Source organism: Uloborus diversus, chromosome 2, assembly GCF_026930045.1.
Source record: "Uloborus diversus isolate 005 chromosome 2, Udiv.v.3.1, whole genome shotgun sequence".
In the NCBI taxonomy this organism is placed as follows: domain Eukaryota; kingdom Metazoa; phylum Arthropoda; class Arachnida; order Araneae; family Uloboridae; genus Uloborus; species Uloborus diversus.
In genome coordinates this window covers 149,215,129-149,232,210 of record NC_072732.1, presented here as the reverse complement: position 1 = coordinate 149,232,210, position 17,082 = coordinate 149,215,129, and the positions used below count along the sequence as shown (strand labels likewise).

The following is a 17,082-nucleotide window of genomic DNA, read 5'->3' as shown; positions in this document are numbered from 1 at the left end:
TTTAATCGACGGTCGAGCAACCGATGTGGGAGCGCCAAACTGTACAGAGCTGCTTTCCGCGGTCGCCAATCTCCTTTCCAGGTCTTTAAAGATGTCTTCTTTAAGTTGATGAAATTTTCTATCTTCTTCTTCCAGTTTATTTTCTACAGCATTGCATCGGCCTTCAACGTAACTTAATTTTTCTTCAAATTTCTCTTCGATTTTATTTTCCACTGCGATGAATCGCCCTTCAACTGCCTCAAACTTTCCTTCAATAGCATCAACTCGATGCTCTATCTCATTACATTTATTTTCCATCACAGTCTTTACCGAAGTAAGATCGTTTTTAATTTCCTCTTGGTTAGAAACTAGGTCATTTTTCAGCACCGTTAAATCACTTTTCAATTGGTTTTGATTAGCCGCCATATCATTTCTTAATTGTTCCTGATTAGCTGCCATATCATTTTTTAATTGTTCTTGATTAGCTGCCATATCATTTTTTAATTGTTCTTGATTAGCCGCCATATCATTTTTTAATTGTTCTTGATTTGCAGTAAAACTTGCAGTCAAATCACTTTTTAATTGGTCTTGATTAGCCGCCAATTCATTTTTAACAGAGTTGATTGCATCAAGAAGTTGTTTTAATTGTTCATCCATTGCGCGAGTAATCACCATAAAATTGAAGTCCAAATTCAAAAAGTTTTTATGAAAAAATGTCCAAAGTCACACTTACTCCAAGAAAGTCCTAAAGTCGCCCCACGTTGGGCGCCAAATTGTAACGGATTCGGTGCGACTTCCACTTTCTTGAAATGAAGACACAGTTCTTGATAAAAACGCAGGAAATTTATTTACACTATGTACAGGAAAGATCTTCAACAACTGCTAAATTATTCATCAGCAATTAAGCAATTATCACACAACACCGTAAACTCAACGTTTACACACGTATTTACTTCCAAATACGAAAACAACACAGCGAAATGCCTCGCAATAAACAGAGCAAAATGCTCTCCAGTTCAAAATATCAATCGAAACTCCTGTTTATCCATCGCTAACGGCTTATATAGACACCGAAAAGAAATTTCTCAAATGTTCCACACGCTTCTGTAAAGCAGTAGACCGTTATCAAATTTTATCAATGAACAAAAAGGAAATAGGGGTCGTATACTTTAGCCATATGAAAAGGGGTGGTATATTCATTACGGGAAACTATTTACAGGTTACGTTACTACAATAATTACTATTTACAGGATTTGTAACAATATTATTAAAAATATGATGAAAACGAAAATAACTTACTCATTTATTATATATATATATATATATATATATATATATATATATATATATATATATATATATATATATATATATATATATATATATATATATATAGTTACTCACAACAGAAAAAAAATCGATCGCTATTAATGATGCAAAAAAGATGGCGCATTACGAAATATAGGTGAAACAAGTATAAGAAATACACAAGATGATATTTCTTGACCAAAATAAATAATCGCTAAATATTTAAGAAGTGCTTGAAACGACGAGGGTGGGTTAGGGGGGTCACCCTCTGATTTTGGAGTGACTCACAACTTTAAACTTCGGCCTCATTTTTTTAGTACAGAACCGCTACCACCAACGCCTCGGAAGAGTTTCTGAATCCACTTCAGCACTTTCGAAGAAAAAATTCAAAAGTCCCTTTGGTTTCCGAATTGTTTCCATTCAAAACGTCTTTAATCAATTTCTGACAACAATAGATAAAGCTTGAAAAAAAAAATCTCTAATTTTATGAATGGTGTTAATTTTGAACACTTCAGAAGTACAAGTAGAGTTTAATTTCAGAAACTGTTTGATTTGGAGGAGGGGCACGCAAGTGTTCTCGGAAATAAAAAAAATAATCGTAAAAAATAGAGTTCAAAATAATCATAAACATTGAGCCAGGACCCTTTTAAAACTTGCACCCGAGTTTGTTTTGACGTGCAGTGGCGGATTCAAAATATAGCTAATGTTGCAATTGCGCGAGAGGCCCCATAACCATACGGGAACCGTAAGAGTTACAAAAATGCTTATGATAAATGTTTTACAACTTTTGTGCTAGAGAAATAGGGCCCCAAAATGTATTTCGACGGGCCTCAAACTTGTAGCTCCGCCGAAGCAATAATGAAAAGACTGCATTACTGTGATTCATATTACAAATACAGTCGAGTCCCGACTTACGCGAGGGATGCGTTCCAAGACTCCTCGCGTAAGTCGAAATTTCGCGTTGTGAAAAAATATATGTATACAATTTTTTAAGAAGCATATCAAATTCTTTTAGACATTTATAAACATTCCTAAAACTGCTTTGTAGCATTCCTCAACTGTACGGTACAGTTTCTTACGTAAAGAACTGAACTTATATTGTATTTAAAAAATAAAAAACTGTTATTCAACTTGAAATACGTAATATGCACAAAATGAATGATCAATGGGAGGGAAAGACATAAAATAAAACATAGTAGGCACAGTATTTAGTAATAATAAAATGTTGTACTATAATAGTACTCTAACAGTAGATACAGTAACAATATGAGTTAAAAAATAAAGATAATGATGATTTATGCTTCATTATCAGATCGTTGTTCAGATCTAATACATTTTTAAATACGGTTGCTTTGCCTTTTCTTTTATAACGTTTCAATTTGTAGCAACACAGGCCCTCTTCCTCATTTCTCTAATCCACAGTACAAGATCAGCTTCCATTTTCATAACATTTACTTTGCTAATCTGGTCTGCAAGCTTCGATATTGAAACTAAGTTCTGAACTTTTACGGATATCTTTTTGTTTTGAATTTTAATTGTATACGTATGGAAGATTCACTCATACTTATTGTCGCGTTACCGTCGACGTTTTGTAGTTGTTTAAGCATATCGAGAATCTTAGCTTTTTTTTTATCAGAAACTTTCTTTTTCTTCCCATCTTCACGAACTTTAGATGAAGATACCATTATATTTCATCAACTTTAATATGTAAAATGAAAAAAATAAATAAATAAATAAATGAAAGATGCTGAATGGTTATTGGATACACTAACGCGACACGTAGACTCGTTTGATATGGGAACTTTCGCTGTCAGTGATGCTTAAAGGAATGTAATAACATTCACAAAATCAATATTTAGTTGCTAATATAAAGCTGATACTTCCTTCCAAAAAATTCGTGTTGTCGACAAAAAATTCGCGTTAACCCTAAAATTTGTTACTCATGAAAAAATTCGCGTTGTGGACATTTCGCGTAAGTCGAATCGCGTTGTAGCGGGAGTCGACTGTATCGAAAAATTAAAAATTACCGTCGTTTCAACTGGAATCTAACAAAAAAAAATTTGAAAAAAAAATAGAACCGACTTCAAAATTGCTCTAAAAAGTGAAAAATAATTTTATTCTTTAAACCGCATCGATAATGCTTTTAAACATAATTTTTGAAGTTGGCGCAAAAACAAAACGTAAAATCCAGTGTAACCATGCTTCGTTCATATTTTTTTTTTCAGAAAAGCATACGAACGAAACATTTATATCGTTATTCAAATATGCTGTCATCAATGCATAATGTATGTGATAGTGAAGAAACTGGGCCTGGTTAAATTTATAGTTGTATTTGAGTTATGGCTGTGAATGATTTTATCTACCGTTTTTGCGCCAACTTTAAAAATTAAGTTTAAAAGCATTATCGATGGTGTTTAAAGAATAAAATTATTTTTCACTTTTTAGAGCAATTTTGAAGTCGGTTCTATTTTTTTTTTCAAAATTTTTTTATTTCATTCTTTTTAGTGTAAATGTAGGTATTTCAGAAATAGTAAGAAGTTACCATCACGAAACTTCACATTTTTTTCTTAAAAATGCTCCATACTAAAAAAAAAAAAAAAAAAAAAAAACTATTGACACGCGTTAAACTTTAAGCGATTGACACTAAAAACTTATCTTTGTTCCTCTCTGGAAATCATGTGTAGTTAATTTAATTATAACCATTTAAGTATTGCGTTTTTCCTAACTAATTTACATTTCACAGCATCATCAAAGTTGCTCATGATGCAATCCTGTATTTTCTTACTTAGCCCCGATCATCTGTTATCGGCATAGATGATAACGATAAAAATACTACAGAGTAGTTGAGGCAAACCTAATGGTAGCATTGTGAAAGCTAAGCAGATCCTAATCACTGCATCACCTCGCTTCCAGGTTAGGTTTACCCCTACTATGGAGCAAAAGCACTGAAGAAAGGAAGATTTTGATATTTCACATAGGGTTACTATAAATCAGCAGGGTTACTAAAATAAAATAATTTGCGCCAAAAATGAGACGACAGCGCCAGATTCCCCATTATCGAAATATTCCTTGAAGAAATTTGATGCTTGCTTCAGAGAAGCCTTCATTCAAAATTATCATTACAATTACTATTAATGTTACTGCTGTATGGCGCCAAACTTTCATAACAATGGATTTCATATTTTAATCTAATAGGGAAATTATATGAAATTTATTGTTTTTTGCCCATAACTTTTTTTCTAAAGGACAAATATGGTCAAACAAAGTAATGGGACCTAAGTTGAGCCATACCCTATCCATTTAAAAAATAATCATCAAAATCGGTTCACTAGGTGAGACGCTGTGCGTGGACAAAAAAAAAAAAAAAAAAAAAAAAAAAAACATACATACGGTATGAACTGATAACCGCCTCCTTTTTGAAGTCGGTTAAAAATGAAACAAAACCGGTTTCGCCATCTCATATTTGTTTCCATGGTCTCCGATTCGGCAATATATCACCGAATGATCGTCAGTCTGAGACGCTGTATTAGTTTAGCATTGAAATAAGTAATTAATAGCCACAAAAAAGAGTAAATAGGCTTTTTAGAACACCAAATCGAAAACAAAAAGTGAAGTTCACAATTGGAACGTACGCGCACCCCACATGCGAAAATTTAGCCTTCTACAGTTTATCATTTTTGAGTTATGAATTATGAGAGATACGTACATCCAGCCGCAAGAAACAACGCAACAATTAACTTATTTGGTACCTGAATGCTGTATAAAAAACTCTTTCAGGGGTGACTAAAATAGAAATTTATACTGAAATTTAAGTAAACAATTTTATATGAAAACAATAACTCCCGTCACTTTGTATTAAAAAGTAAAACAACAAGGGTCCTTTTTTTTTTTCAAAAACATCGGCCAATTCCATCGGCTTTTCGATGTTTTTTAAGGCCGATGGGCCGATGTTTCTTGCAAGTTAGCATCGGCCGCCGATGTCGATGCTGTTGGCTAAATTGTTGAACCATCGGCGCCGATGCATCGGCCTGACCGATGCATCGGTCGAGTCCTACTGTCCACGAGACTACCGGATTTGCCCCATCTCAGATGCTCTTCGGACGAGAGCTTCAGCTACCTTGTGATCTCGTCTTCGGTCATCCTCCGGATGCGCCTTCATCGCCTGAGGAGTACATCCAGGATCTCCAAGCTCGGTTGGAAGACGTTCATAACTTCGCATGAGAGCGAATCAACATCGCAGCGGAGAAGATGAAGACCCGATACGACACAAGGTCTACTGGACATGAATTCAACGAAGGCGACAAAGTTTGGTTATGGAATCCCATCCGACGGAAAGGTCTTTCACCCAAATTGCAGTCGCATTGGGATGGACCCTACAAAGTCCTTAACCGACTTAATGACGTCGTAGTGAGGATCCAAAAATCACCTAATGCAAAACCTAGGGTTGTACATTATGATCGGTTAGCCCCATACTATGGCCATAGTTCATGAGTATTACGTAAACAACCATGGTTGATAACATAAAAGTTGTAGATAATTTTTTTTTGCTTTTAATGTTTAGTAATATTTCTTGTTATTATTGTGTTTCCTATGCATTATTGGTTATTATTTAATGTGTGTATTTGTGAACTTGTGATAGAAGTTTGGCACCCTTTCTGGGGATTGTACTGCCCGGGACGTGCAGTCCTTAGGAAGGGGGCAATGTTACGAATTCTGTAAATAGTAATTATTGTAGTAACGTAACCTGTAAATAGTTTCCCGTAATGAATATACAACCCCTATACATTCGGCTAAAGTATACGCCCCCCGTATTTCTTTTTGTTCATTGATAAAATTTGATAACGGTCTACTATTTTCGAGAAGCGTTTGGAATCTTGTGGAATATTTGAGAGATTTCTTTCGATGTTTATAAAAGCGTCCCGCGTGATAAAAAGTGAGTTTTGATTGAGAATTCGAACTGAGAGTGTATTAGCTCTGTTTATTGCAAGGCATTTCGCTGTGTTGTTTTTCGTATTTGGAAGTAAATACGTGTGTAACCATTGAGTTTACGTTGTGGTGTGATATTTGCTTAATTTCTGATGATTAATTTAGCAGTTGTTGACGATCTTTCCTGTACATAGTGTATATAAATTCTCTGTGTTTTTAATCAAGAACTGTGTCGTCCTTTCAAGGAAGTTGAAAGTCACGCCGGATCCGTTACAATATATATATATATATATATATATATATATATATATATATATATATATATATATATATATATTGCTTATTTCAAAATTACAACTTATTCCAAACACAGGGAAAAAGTTTCATCGTTAGTTCAAATATTTAAAAAGTTGTGAGTAGTTTTAGGTCATGATTGCCACGTGTTTTTATGGAAAAGAAAAGCTTTAAACTGCTTTTTCTCGGTGTTCATTTTTTTTGTGTATGTGTGTGTGTGTGTGTTTTCATGTTATTAGAATCCCTAACGATTTTTTTCTATTAAAGATTTTAAGTAATATTTTTTGCAGTCAGGACAATATATTTAACAAAACTGTGCATTGGATAAGCATTTCATAAATTACTCAAATGTTTATACCATGTTATACCTTCAAAAACAAAATACGGTTTTTTACATCATTAATTACAGAAAATGTTCTTATACATACATAAGCAAATGAATGAACAGATTTTTAGAGATGATTATTGTGATTGCTTAGCAAAAAACATTTTTTAAATGAGTGAAAAAAGAAAAAGTCTTAGGGATTTTTAAAAATTGAGAATTTTCTAAATTTTTTGTATCTTTAAAAATGTGGGCAATATTTAAGATTTTAAAAATTCATTATTGATTGCGAAATGAGTGTGAATGTTATAGTTTCAAAGAAAAACAAAATTTACATAAATTAAAAAAAATGTTCAAAAGGTAGTGTGACCCCTTAAAGCATAGTATAGGTGCTACATCGATGAATCGAATATTTCCTTTTCATGAGACGTATGGAAGTAAACAGTTTTAATTAATAAGTAAAGGATGTTGCCAGAGAAAAAAAATATGCCCCCCCCCGTTCCCCCCAAGAAGTAGTAAAAGAAACGTGGTTAAAGTTAAATTTGCTGCCCCGGTCAGCTGTCTGTTCTGCCCATTTAGAAATTTGGCTCCGGTTTAGGGCCATTCAACGGAAACCGCTCATTTTGTACCGCACGTGACGCTTCGTTCATTTCATCAAAAATAATACTTTAAAAGGGTAATGAACAAAATTTTGTTGCTTAAGAATCACAAACGTGTCTGTGACTTCTTAAACAAAAAATTTCTACATTACCTTTTAAAAGTATACTTCTTTTTTTTATAGGAACCGTCACGAGCGGGCCACAACAACCGTTTTCAGTGAACTGGCCGTATAATGTGTTTTCAACGGTTTAAATTATTATTTCTCACCAAATGAAATATGTTTCCTTTACGTTGGAACCTTAGATTTCAAAACCTATACTAATTTGTTTCGTCATTGCTACATTAATAATAAGTAATGCACACAGCAAACTGCAAGAGGTTGACTTAGGAGGTACAGCACGTGACACACGCAAATAAACCAAATTTTAAGTGACAAAGTTTTTTTAATAAAAATAATACTGCGACAGGAGTATATTTGTATCAAATGTAAAGATTGAAAAATGTGTTTAATCTTGTTTAACTAAAATATTAAGGTCTATAGCAAAATGTTGGTGAAAATATCTAGTCGGATTGTCCCGCACGTGACTGTGGAATGACCCTTTAGAAGGTCATTCCACCCATGTCATTTCTTTGAAGAGTTTTGAAGATAATATTTAATTTTTCAGATTTTGGTGACTATAACGCACAACGAAGTGCGGCATACTGTTCTCAGAACTACTAATGTATGTTAGCAGTAGTTGTAGCATAAAAAAAGAAAAAGACATCTATACACTAGAACTATAATTTTTGGCTTAATAAAGGACAGCCATGCTGTATTTCTCCTCATTTTTATTCTAAGTTGGTCTTTCGTTTTCATGTTCTCGAATGGAATAGGATAGTAAAAAGACTTTTTTAATAGTTATTATTTCACGAATTTTGCAACGAATTTTAATAATAAATTCACAAGTTTTAATAATCTATACGTTGCAGCAGTTATTTAGCCATGCTGAAAACTAAATCTGGTTTCAATTTCAGGTTTTGGTGTGAAAACACATTTAACTTTCTGAAAGATATTTATAAGTCATCAGAAGCAAGTGACCATGGAATTGGATTATTATCAGCTTTTTTTTTACATGATGAGCCTCTGGTATGAAACATATATTTTGTTTTCTTCTGAATGCTTTTTTTCTCTTTTGCTGTGAGCAAGCAACAATTAGTTGATTGTGGGAAAAATATTGTTTAACATTGACAGTAGCATTTTCACCAAGACTTGGTGTAGATATTTTTACTACATCAAATCGTAGTTTGTGGTGTGCTTTGTGTAGTGCATTTCATCGCCTAATCTAAATCAGCTCTAAAAGTTAATTTTCTTGTTTTGATTAATTCAATATTAATTTTTAAAATTTTACTTTTTTAAAATGATGCAAATTTTCATATTTTCAATATATTTTACCTTTTGAAGTGAATATCTTATTTTCATTCATCTTAATTCAATTCATCTTAAATCGAAAATATAAGGAAATAACCATTTCCTTATATTTTCGATTTTAGCTTAAGTCTTCTGTACTTTAATTACGTACATAAAAAAATCTATGTTCTGTTTTTTTCAACAGTTGAAACACGGAGATAAGAGAACACTTGGTATATTTTTATGTGTCAAATGTTTATGTAAGTTTTAATGGCTTCCAATTAGAAACGTTCGACAACAAAATTTGCTGTTCGTTGTAAAACAGTTTTGAACCTCCGACATACATAATATACATACACTTGTCATCTATGTTGCCAGTATGCAACAAAGATACACACACGTATATATATTAATCATGTAAATGTCAAAGAAAATCCGGGAATGAAATTGTAGGTTGGGAAACGCTTTAAAACAGCAAAAAAGAAACACTATGGACAAAGAACTAAAATTTTAGTCATCAGTTGTGCTAACTTTAGCGAATGATAAAACAATAAAAGAAAATTCAAGAAATGTTTTTTCCTGATTTCTATTACCGACATTATTCGTAGAAACTCTTCCAAGAGAAATAATTAGACTGGTTCTGTCTGGCACATTTCATTTAATGATTGCAATACCGGATCAAAAACATAATCTCGGTATTCAGTATTTTTTTTTTTTTTTTGAGTGAGACCCGGATCCAGATATCAATGCTGGTTAGAAAGTAAAAAAAAAAGGAAACAAAAGTATAATCGCTCCATTATCCTTTTACTCAAATTTATACCAAAAGTCATAAGCTATAAAAATATGTGCAATTTAATTATAAGCAAATATAAAATGAAGGAATAAACTTTCTAATCAATAATTGATAATATGAGTAGTATGATAATAATAATTCATAGCATTAGAAACAAAAAGTAAAGGTACAAATGAACTATTGCAATATTAACACAACGACGAAGAAATAAAACGTATAGAGTTTTAGTGAGAGAGTAAATATAGAAATAATCAAAATTAATATTTTTTGCTTGTTAAATTTTTATTGCTTTTTAAATTAACGCGAAAATTTGTATCATCGCATGACAAAAGTACCAGATATATTTTTAAACTATCTATTTATTTGTGCTTCTGAAGTCACATTTTGGTATCAAATGATTTAATTCTTTTGTCTCATTGATGAAAAAAATACGTATTTAAGTAACAGTAGACATTTGATCGGTTAAATTAGAAACTCTTGAACTGAATACATATTTACTATTTGCAACAAATACCAAAATTACCAGTATTTTACCGTAAAAAAATAACTGTTTTACGAAATTCAAAAATAGGACGAAATACCAGTATTCGTTATGCTGGAATATCTGCATTGCAATCACTTATTCCGCTGATAGAATACCGAAGATGCGTTATTATAGATCAACGAATTATTTTTACGGAAAAAGTGATGTGATGATGTATGAAATCCAGCTTGCAGTTGGAGGCTTTAAACAAATGAACTTTTCTATTATTACTTCTCTATTAATTTTCCTTTTATTTAAAGGAGAAACATAACCAACTAAAATATTTTTTCAATCCAAATAAAAGTTTACCCTCCTGCTTGTAAGGACAAGTTGTCCGATTACGAATATGCATTTAATTAAAAGAGAAATGCTTCATACAAAACATTTATTCTTTAATTTGTCATTTTAAAAAATGATGATTTAAGCTTTTATTTTATGTTTCCTTACAGGAGAAACCAACCTATTCTGACATTTATTTTCAATGGAGAGCCTTAAATGATAAAGAGTTAGCGCTCTTTCCGTCACATTATAAGTAAGATGTATTGAAATTATTAGTAGTAGCATTTAAATATTGGTGTGAGGGCATTATATTAGTGCATTCAGTTTAAATTTAATGCTAATGAAAAACGTTAACTTTCGTGCGGAAACCAAATTTTTCCACACCCCCGCGCTATTTCCGACGCATTATAAGTAAGATGGATTTAAATTATTAGTAGAGTATTTAAATATCAGTGTGAGGGTCATTAATGCATTTAGTTTAAGTTTAATGCTAATGAAAAACGCTTACTTTCGTGTGGAAACCGAATGTGGGAGAACAAAGTTGTGATGTGCAAAAACTGCAAAATATATTGAATAGCTTTTTGGGTAACGAATCCCTTAATCAATGGACAAAAAAGCTCAATACGATTTAATTATATCCTGAATCAGAACTACTTTCTTAGCAAAAAGAAAATAAAATGAAATAGAACGAAATAAAATAAAATGAAGTAAAACTAAATAAATAAATAAGCAAAGAGTACGAGTACGATCAAAGAGCTTTTTAGTATACCACGTTATGAGGTCGCAATGCCATACAGTATGCAGTAAGAAATGAAAAGCTTATTATATTTGATGTAAGAAAATAAAAATTAAAAAGTAACTTAGAATCACAAAATAGCAATAGAAGTTGTTTAAACGTGATTCAGGGTTACAAAAACACTTTTTTCAACGCTAGAGATGAGAGCTTTTGGTTAAAAATGCAGATTAATTAAAAAAAAAAAAGGAAAAAAAAAAATAAAAAATTAATTTGAATTTTGACATCTTGAATTCAAATTATGTTTTTCACAATCACGAGTGTGTGTATGTAGGCGTGTGTGTTTGTGTCTGTGTGTATGAATGTGTGTGTATGTGGGGGGGGGGGGTATGTGTATGTGTGAGTAGGCATGTGTGTTTGTGTCTGTGTGCTGGCATAAATGTGTGGGTAGTTGTGTGTATGAATGTGTGCGTGGGGGGAAGGGTATGTGTATGTGTGTATAGGCATATGCGTTTGTGTCTGTGTGCAGGCATGAATGTGTGGATAGTTGTGTGCATGTGTGTGTATGTTTTTTTGTGTGTGTGGGTATGTGTAGGTGTCTGTATGTATGCGTGTGTGTATGTGTATGTGTGTGTAGGTGTATGTGTGTAGATGTATGTGTGTAGGTGTATGTGCGTGTATGCGTTTGTGTGTGTGTGTGTGTGTGCGTGTGTAGTTGTGTATGTATGCGCATGTGTGTAGGACATGGATGCAACCTGGACATATATGGACTCGCTATAGGAGCAGCATCGTGAGGACCCGGTCGACGGTGATGCTGCAGAGGGTGGCGGTGAGAAAATAAAATCAAAGGACATCAAAACAGTCAAGTGAGAACAATAAGCAATCGTGATTGCTCAAAGAAAAAAAAAAAAAAACACACAAGCTTGTGTAGGGATACTGTATTTTTCCATAGTTGACGCTTCAGCTTGTGATCTAGGTTTTATTCCGTACTCAACAGTCGTACCATAGATGCAAAGAAAAAAAAAAGAAAAGAAAAGAAACCCTGAGTGTTGGACTGGAAAGGAAGAGTAATTTGGTTTGAATAATCACTGAAATATAACCAAACTAACCATATCCCACCCCTGGACTAAATTAGATCCTTGGAGAAATTAGGAATTTTTTAATATCTGACTCGACTCTTAACGCCTAGCTTTTTTTGAGAAAGCACAACATACCAACTAACATACATGCGTTTACGTAAAGCGTAATTTTGAATTAAAAAAAAGCAGCAGAACGACTTTTTTGGATTCAAGAGAATAATAAGCTATCCTTGATTGTGCCATAATTGAATAAATAAATAAATACGTAAATAAGCGCAGTCCTTTCGTTTTGGAACAAAATGTTTATTATAAGTCTTATGCATTAAAAGCGGTCCAAACAACTGCTGGTACAAAAAAAAAAAAAGCGTTATGAAAAAAAAAAAAGAAATATATATATATATATATATATATATATATATATATATATATATATATATATATATATATATCTGGAATGCTGTGCACCAATCCAGCAACTGAAATAATATTAGTGATCTCTAGCTCCGAATAAACAATGAGATTAATAAGATTATTCCCACTCACATCGTTTTGCGGTGAGTAAGTAAAGTAGTGTTATGATGATTATTCTTCTTAAAGATGACGAACTTATATAACTAGAGATATCTTATACAATCCATGATTTCAAAGGCAGACATTGCAAAATTGTAGGAAACACTGCTTCAACAATTGCTTCAATTTTTTTTGCAGGTACGGAGTTTTTGTCACGACGCTGTATGCAGAATGCTGTAAGTTACTTCCAATGTTGATGAAAAGGTACGCATTTCAACTGTACGTTTTACAATTTTTTTTAGCGAAGAGCTGTAGAACGGGAAAATATAGCATTAAAAGTATTTTAATTAACATTATTCATTCAAAAGAGATACACAATCCTGTTGATTTTGAATAGAAGAATTAATGTCATCAATATAGCATTGATAATAAGCTCTGCAACCTAATGAGTGAATAACCTAATGAGTCTGCTAAAAATGAAGTCACTTTTTAGTATTACAGTTGAACCTATTTCTGACTCCATAGATAGTTTATGTTTTGATGATCATTCCATATATTACAGTATAAATTTTGAGATTTTGTTATTTATGAGAGCTTTTCATGTGATATTTTGTATGAATAAATATTTGAAAATATCGACTGAAAATTGTGCGAAATTATAGTTTTCAAGAAACGCGGCATAATTAACAATAGAACATAGAAGTCCGGAAGAAAAAAAAAAGAACTTAAAAAAAATGTCAGAAGCAAATTATTTTTTTATTTCTAATTTTTGAAATGAAGGTTTTGCAAAACCTATGATCTTTTTTTATATTACTGAGTTTATTTATCAAGCCGGATCTAACAATGAATCTTTTCCAATTTCATTGTTTTAAGCCGTCGACGAAACAAAAATCCTTGAAGCTTAAAAAATTCGCAATAACTTCGCAAAAAATGCTGTGGGAGTTAGAAAAGTAAAACCTTTGAGAACTGATGCTATAATGAGGATCTGGATTCCTTATTTTCGAATATGGATTACCTAAAAAGCAAAATAGTACATCAAGTTATTAAAAAGAAAATTTTTCTTAAAAATGTTTAAATATTATGCTTCAAAATCATTCATTATTTCGTTATAGTTGATCGATTAGGTAAAAGGACGTACAAACCTTTCTCTCATCGCAAAACATGTATTTTCATCTGTTCGTGGTTGTCACCAGTTTTTATTGGAATTGGAAAAATACATGTAAACTGAATGGAATAACATAACAGGAAGAAAGGACGAAATGTTTCAGTGTTTGTTTATTTGAGCTCTGGAAGCTCATTTGTTGCCCAGAAATCTTCCGTCTTGTTTAAGGTTCATTTAAAATTCGAAATTTTTTCGTACTTCCATGTTAAACAAACATAGTGTGTGTGTTTATCAAGTCTTGCTCTGATAAGGAACAGTTCTACTCGAGGGCCGCACCACACAGTGAGATGAATCTCACGGGCCAGTAGGGTAACGCCACCAGTAACAGACATGGCTTAAGACATCGCTCTCAGGTTAACTCAATTTTTTGAGCCTTTTAATGTATTTAGACTTTTTAAACTATTTTTCCTTCATGCAACTATATCTCATATAATGTTTGGATGCTTCTAGATCCTCGGAGTTAATTCTATTTTTATTTGCTCAATTTCAAAAAAAGGTCCAACCCCCTGTAACAGAAACCGACAATTCTGACGATACCCAGTAACAGATAGGATGTTTATTGGGTGAATAATGGACATAATTCCTCATTTCGCTTCAAAATGTGCAAACGTTTTTATCTTTAGGTTTAAAACCTCATTCGATTCAAATGAACATGAAACACCGGCGGACCTCGTGGCGGCAGTTCATAACCTTCCACCATTTACTTTTAAGTACCAACTGGCTCATAAAATTCATAAGGATAACACTAGATGGTTTTACCGTATTCATGGGTCGTAGCAACATCAGTTTTACCCGGCTAAAATTCTTATTATTTTAATCCAAACTTACGACTGTCTGTTACTGGACTCTTGTCTGTTACTGGTGCCATTACCAACACTTATAAAATTAAAAAGGTATTTAAATCTTTTGAGATTGCAATGGGAAGACACGAAAAAAAAATAAATAAAACCAAGAACTGTTGCTATCATTAATACATGCTTATTTTTCTTTACACAGTTTCTATCTGTTTTTTAGAAACCAATTTCTGACTAATTGGCATGAAATTTTTGCTACAATCATTCGTGATATCGAATGTTATTTTGGAAGGTTCCAGAATATATATTTCGATTCGTAACTTTGAGCACAACAGCGAGCCACATGAATAAGCTTCACGGGCCACATATGGCCGGCAGGCCGTAGGTCGGGCACCATTGCTCCATTCCATACCTGAGCTATTTATACGATTCCGAACGAACTGCTGACGAAAAGTAAAATTTGTGGAGTATTCCATCTCGGACACAGTATCATACAAAACTTGCCATATGTGTTGAAAAACTGAAATTAGTGTAAAGAGAATTTTTGTTTTAGTTAAGGTAAATGAATAAACATTTGTACAAAATAACTGAAAAATGTCTATACATTTTGTTTTACGTCAAAGCATTTTAATATAGTAGGTGAAATTTATTTCCAGGCTCCAAAGCAAAGGAGGTCAAATAGTCAAAAGAAAACTGAAAAGTATAGAGGAGGTAAAGATAAATTTGCTTTTAACCCATTAAATTGAATTAAAATGAATAAGAATGAAAAAAAGAAAAAAAAAAAGAGTAGAGTTGAAATTTATTTAAGTCGTTTAACAACAGCTCGAAAGTTTACTTATTTACGTGGGAATATGAAAATAAAAAAATATCAAGGCAGGTCATACCGATTCATATGAAAATCTTTATAAATAAAACCTTTAATGAAAGTCAAAAAAAAAAAAAAAAAAAGTGGAGCTTTCATCTTTTTTTTTTGCCACATGGTAACTACATATTTATTTTCACACCAAATTCTGTTGCTCACTATTTTTCCCGAGTTCATCGATGACTATAATTTAGATTCATTATTATTATTGTTATTATTATTACTAGAAAATCGCCTGTCACACACACACACAAGGTATGACGCGGGAATATTGCTACTACATTCGAATGAAGTTATTGCCTGTTTGGTGATATTTTGATAGTTGAAATTTCAACCTAACTCCAGTGGATGAACCCTAAACTCCAGTAGGTAGCGTTCATTGTTGACCATTTTTTCGTTTCATCATTCCCCTGAAATGACAGTCTTACCAGTAAAACAGTTAAGTTACGGATCCAGTTCAGCTTTGTCATAATAAAGCCTTTCTCATCGTGTTAAATATTTCCAAAACATATTATCAAATTATCCTGCTATGGCGCGAGTTTCAATGTTGAAACACGTGCGTCACTCGATCGTTGGCTATTATATGTGTGATGATTATTATTAATATATTTACTTTAGCAATGAAGCTCTCATAATATTTCTTACGGTATAATTACGGTGACGTGGTGGCGGCAAATTTTCAAAAATCATGGCACCGAGCGATTCCCAAAGTTTTTCTATTAAAACGCAAAATTCATCCAAATAAATAAATTAGGCCACGATAACCATTAAAGGTTCTGATAAAATTTAAAATATTCTGTCAAATGAACCTATCAATTCTATTATTTTTTTCCAATCTCGCCAGTGTTCTCGCTACTGCAACCTAGTCTCTCCCTCAATACACAAAAGTTTCAAAATGCAGATGGAATTTCAGATGGCATTATTCGATGGATACAAGTTGGAAATAAAACCAGATGGAAAAACCAAAATTGTATTAATTCACAAAATGAAAAACAGAATTTTATATTCAAAATGTACCTGGAGTTTTATCGTGTTTCTGAAGTTTAAAAAAGTTGTACGGTAATACAAAACATCTTTGACAAACCAATTCTTAGCAATTCTTTTTGCAATAGTGGTAAACGAAGCCTACATTTTATGGCCCGATGACGCAGCGAAATTAATTCAAATCTTGATGTGATTCTATGGAAATTGTAAGCAGCCCCGGACTTAAATTTTTGGGCGAGTGGAAATTCTCAATTTGCCGAATAGAATTCCAAATAACTTCAAATGATGACAGTTTTGCCGAATGGAACTTCAAATTTCGCGGGATTATAACAGTTTTGCCGAATAGAACTCTAAATTTTGCCGAATCGTTAGACAAATTTGTCAAAGAAGGAAATTTTTGGAAGGTCAAGGGGGTTGGCAAGCGACAGTGATTTGGGGGTGGCAGACCCTCGTTCATAAGATTAAAAAAATAAAGAATAAAAGCTTGAAATTTTAAACCAGTCATAAAAACTATAGTACACACTTGTCCTCAAAAAATATTTTTGTT

At 32.6% G+C, this 17,082-nt stretch overlaps 1 protein-coding gene across 1 annotated transcript in view; it reads left to right on the top strand.

Annotated features, from left to right (window-relative positions):
• LOC129217402 (D-amino-acid oxidase-like) overlaps nt 1–17,082 on the top strand; it is a 90,671-nt gene that overhangs the window by 26,168 nt on the left and 47,421 nt on the right. Inside the window, exons 3-6 of the mRNA XM_054851699.1 lie at nt 8,444–8,555; nt 10,582–10,664; nt 12,932–12,997; nt 15,346–15,400. Coding sequence (XP_054707674.1) covers nt 8,444–8,555; nt 10,582–10,664; nt 12,932–12,997; nt 15,346–15,400 — 316 coding nt within the window. The remainder of the gene's footprint in view (nt 1–8,443; nt 8,556–10,581; nt 10,665–12,931; nt 12,998–15,345; nt 15,401–17,082) is intronic.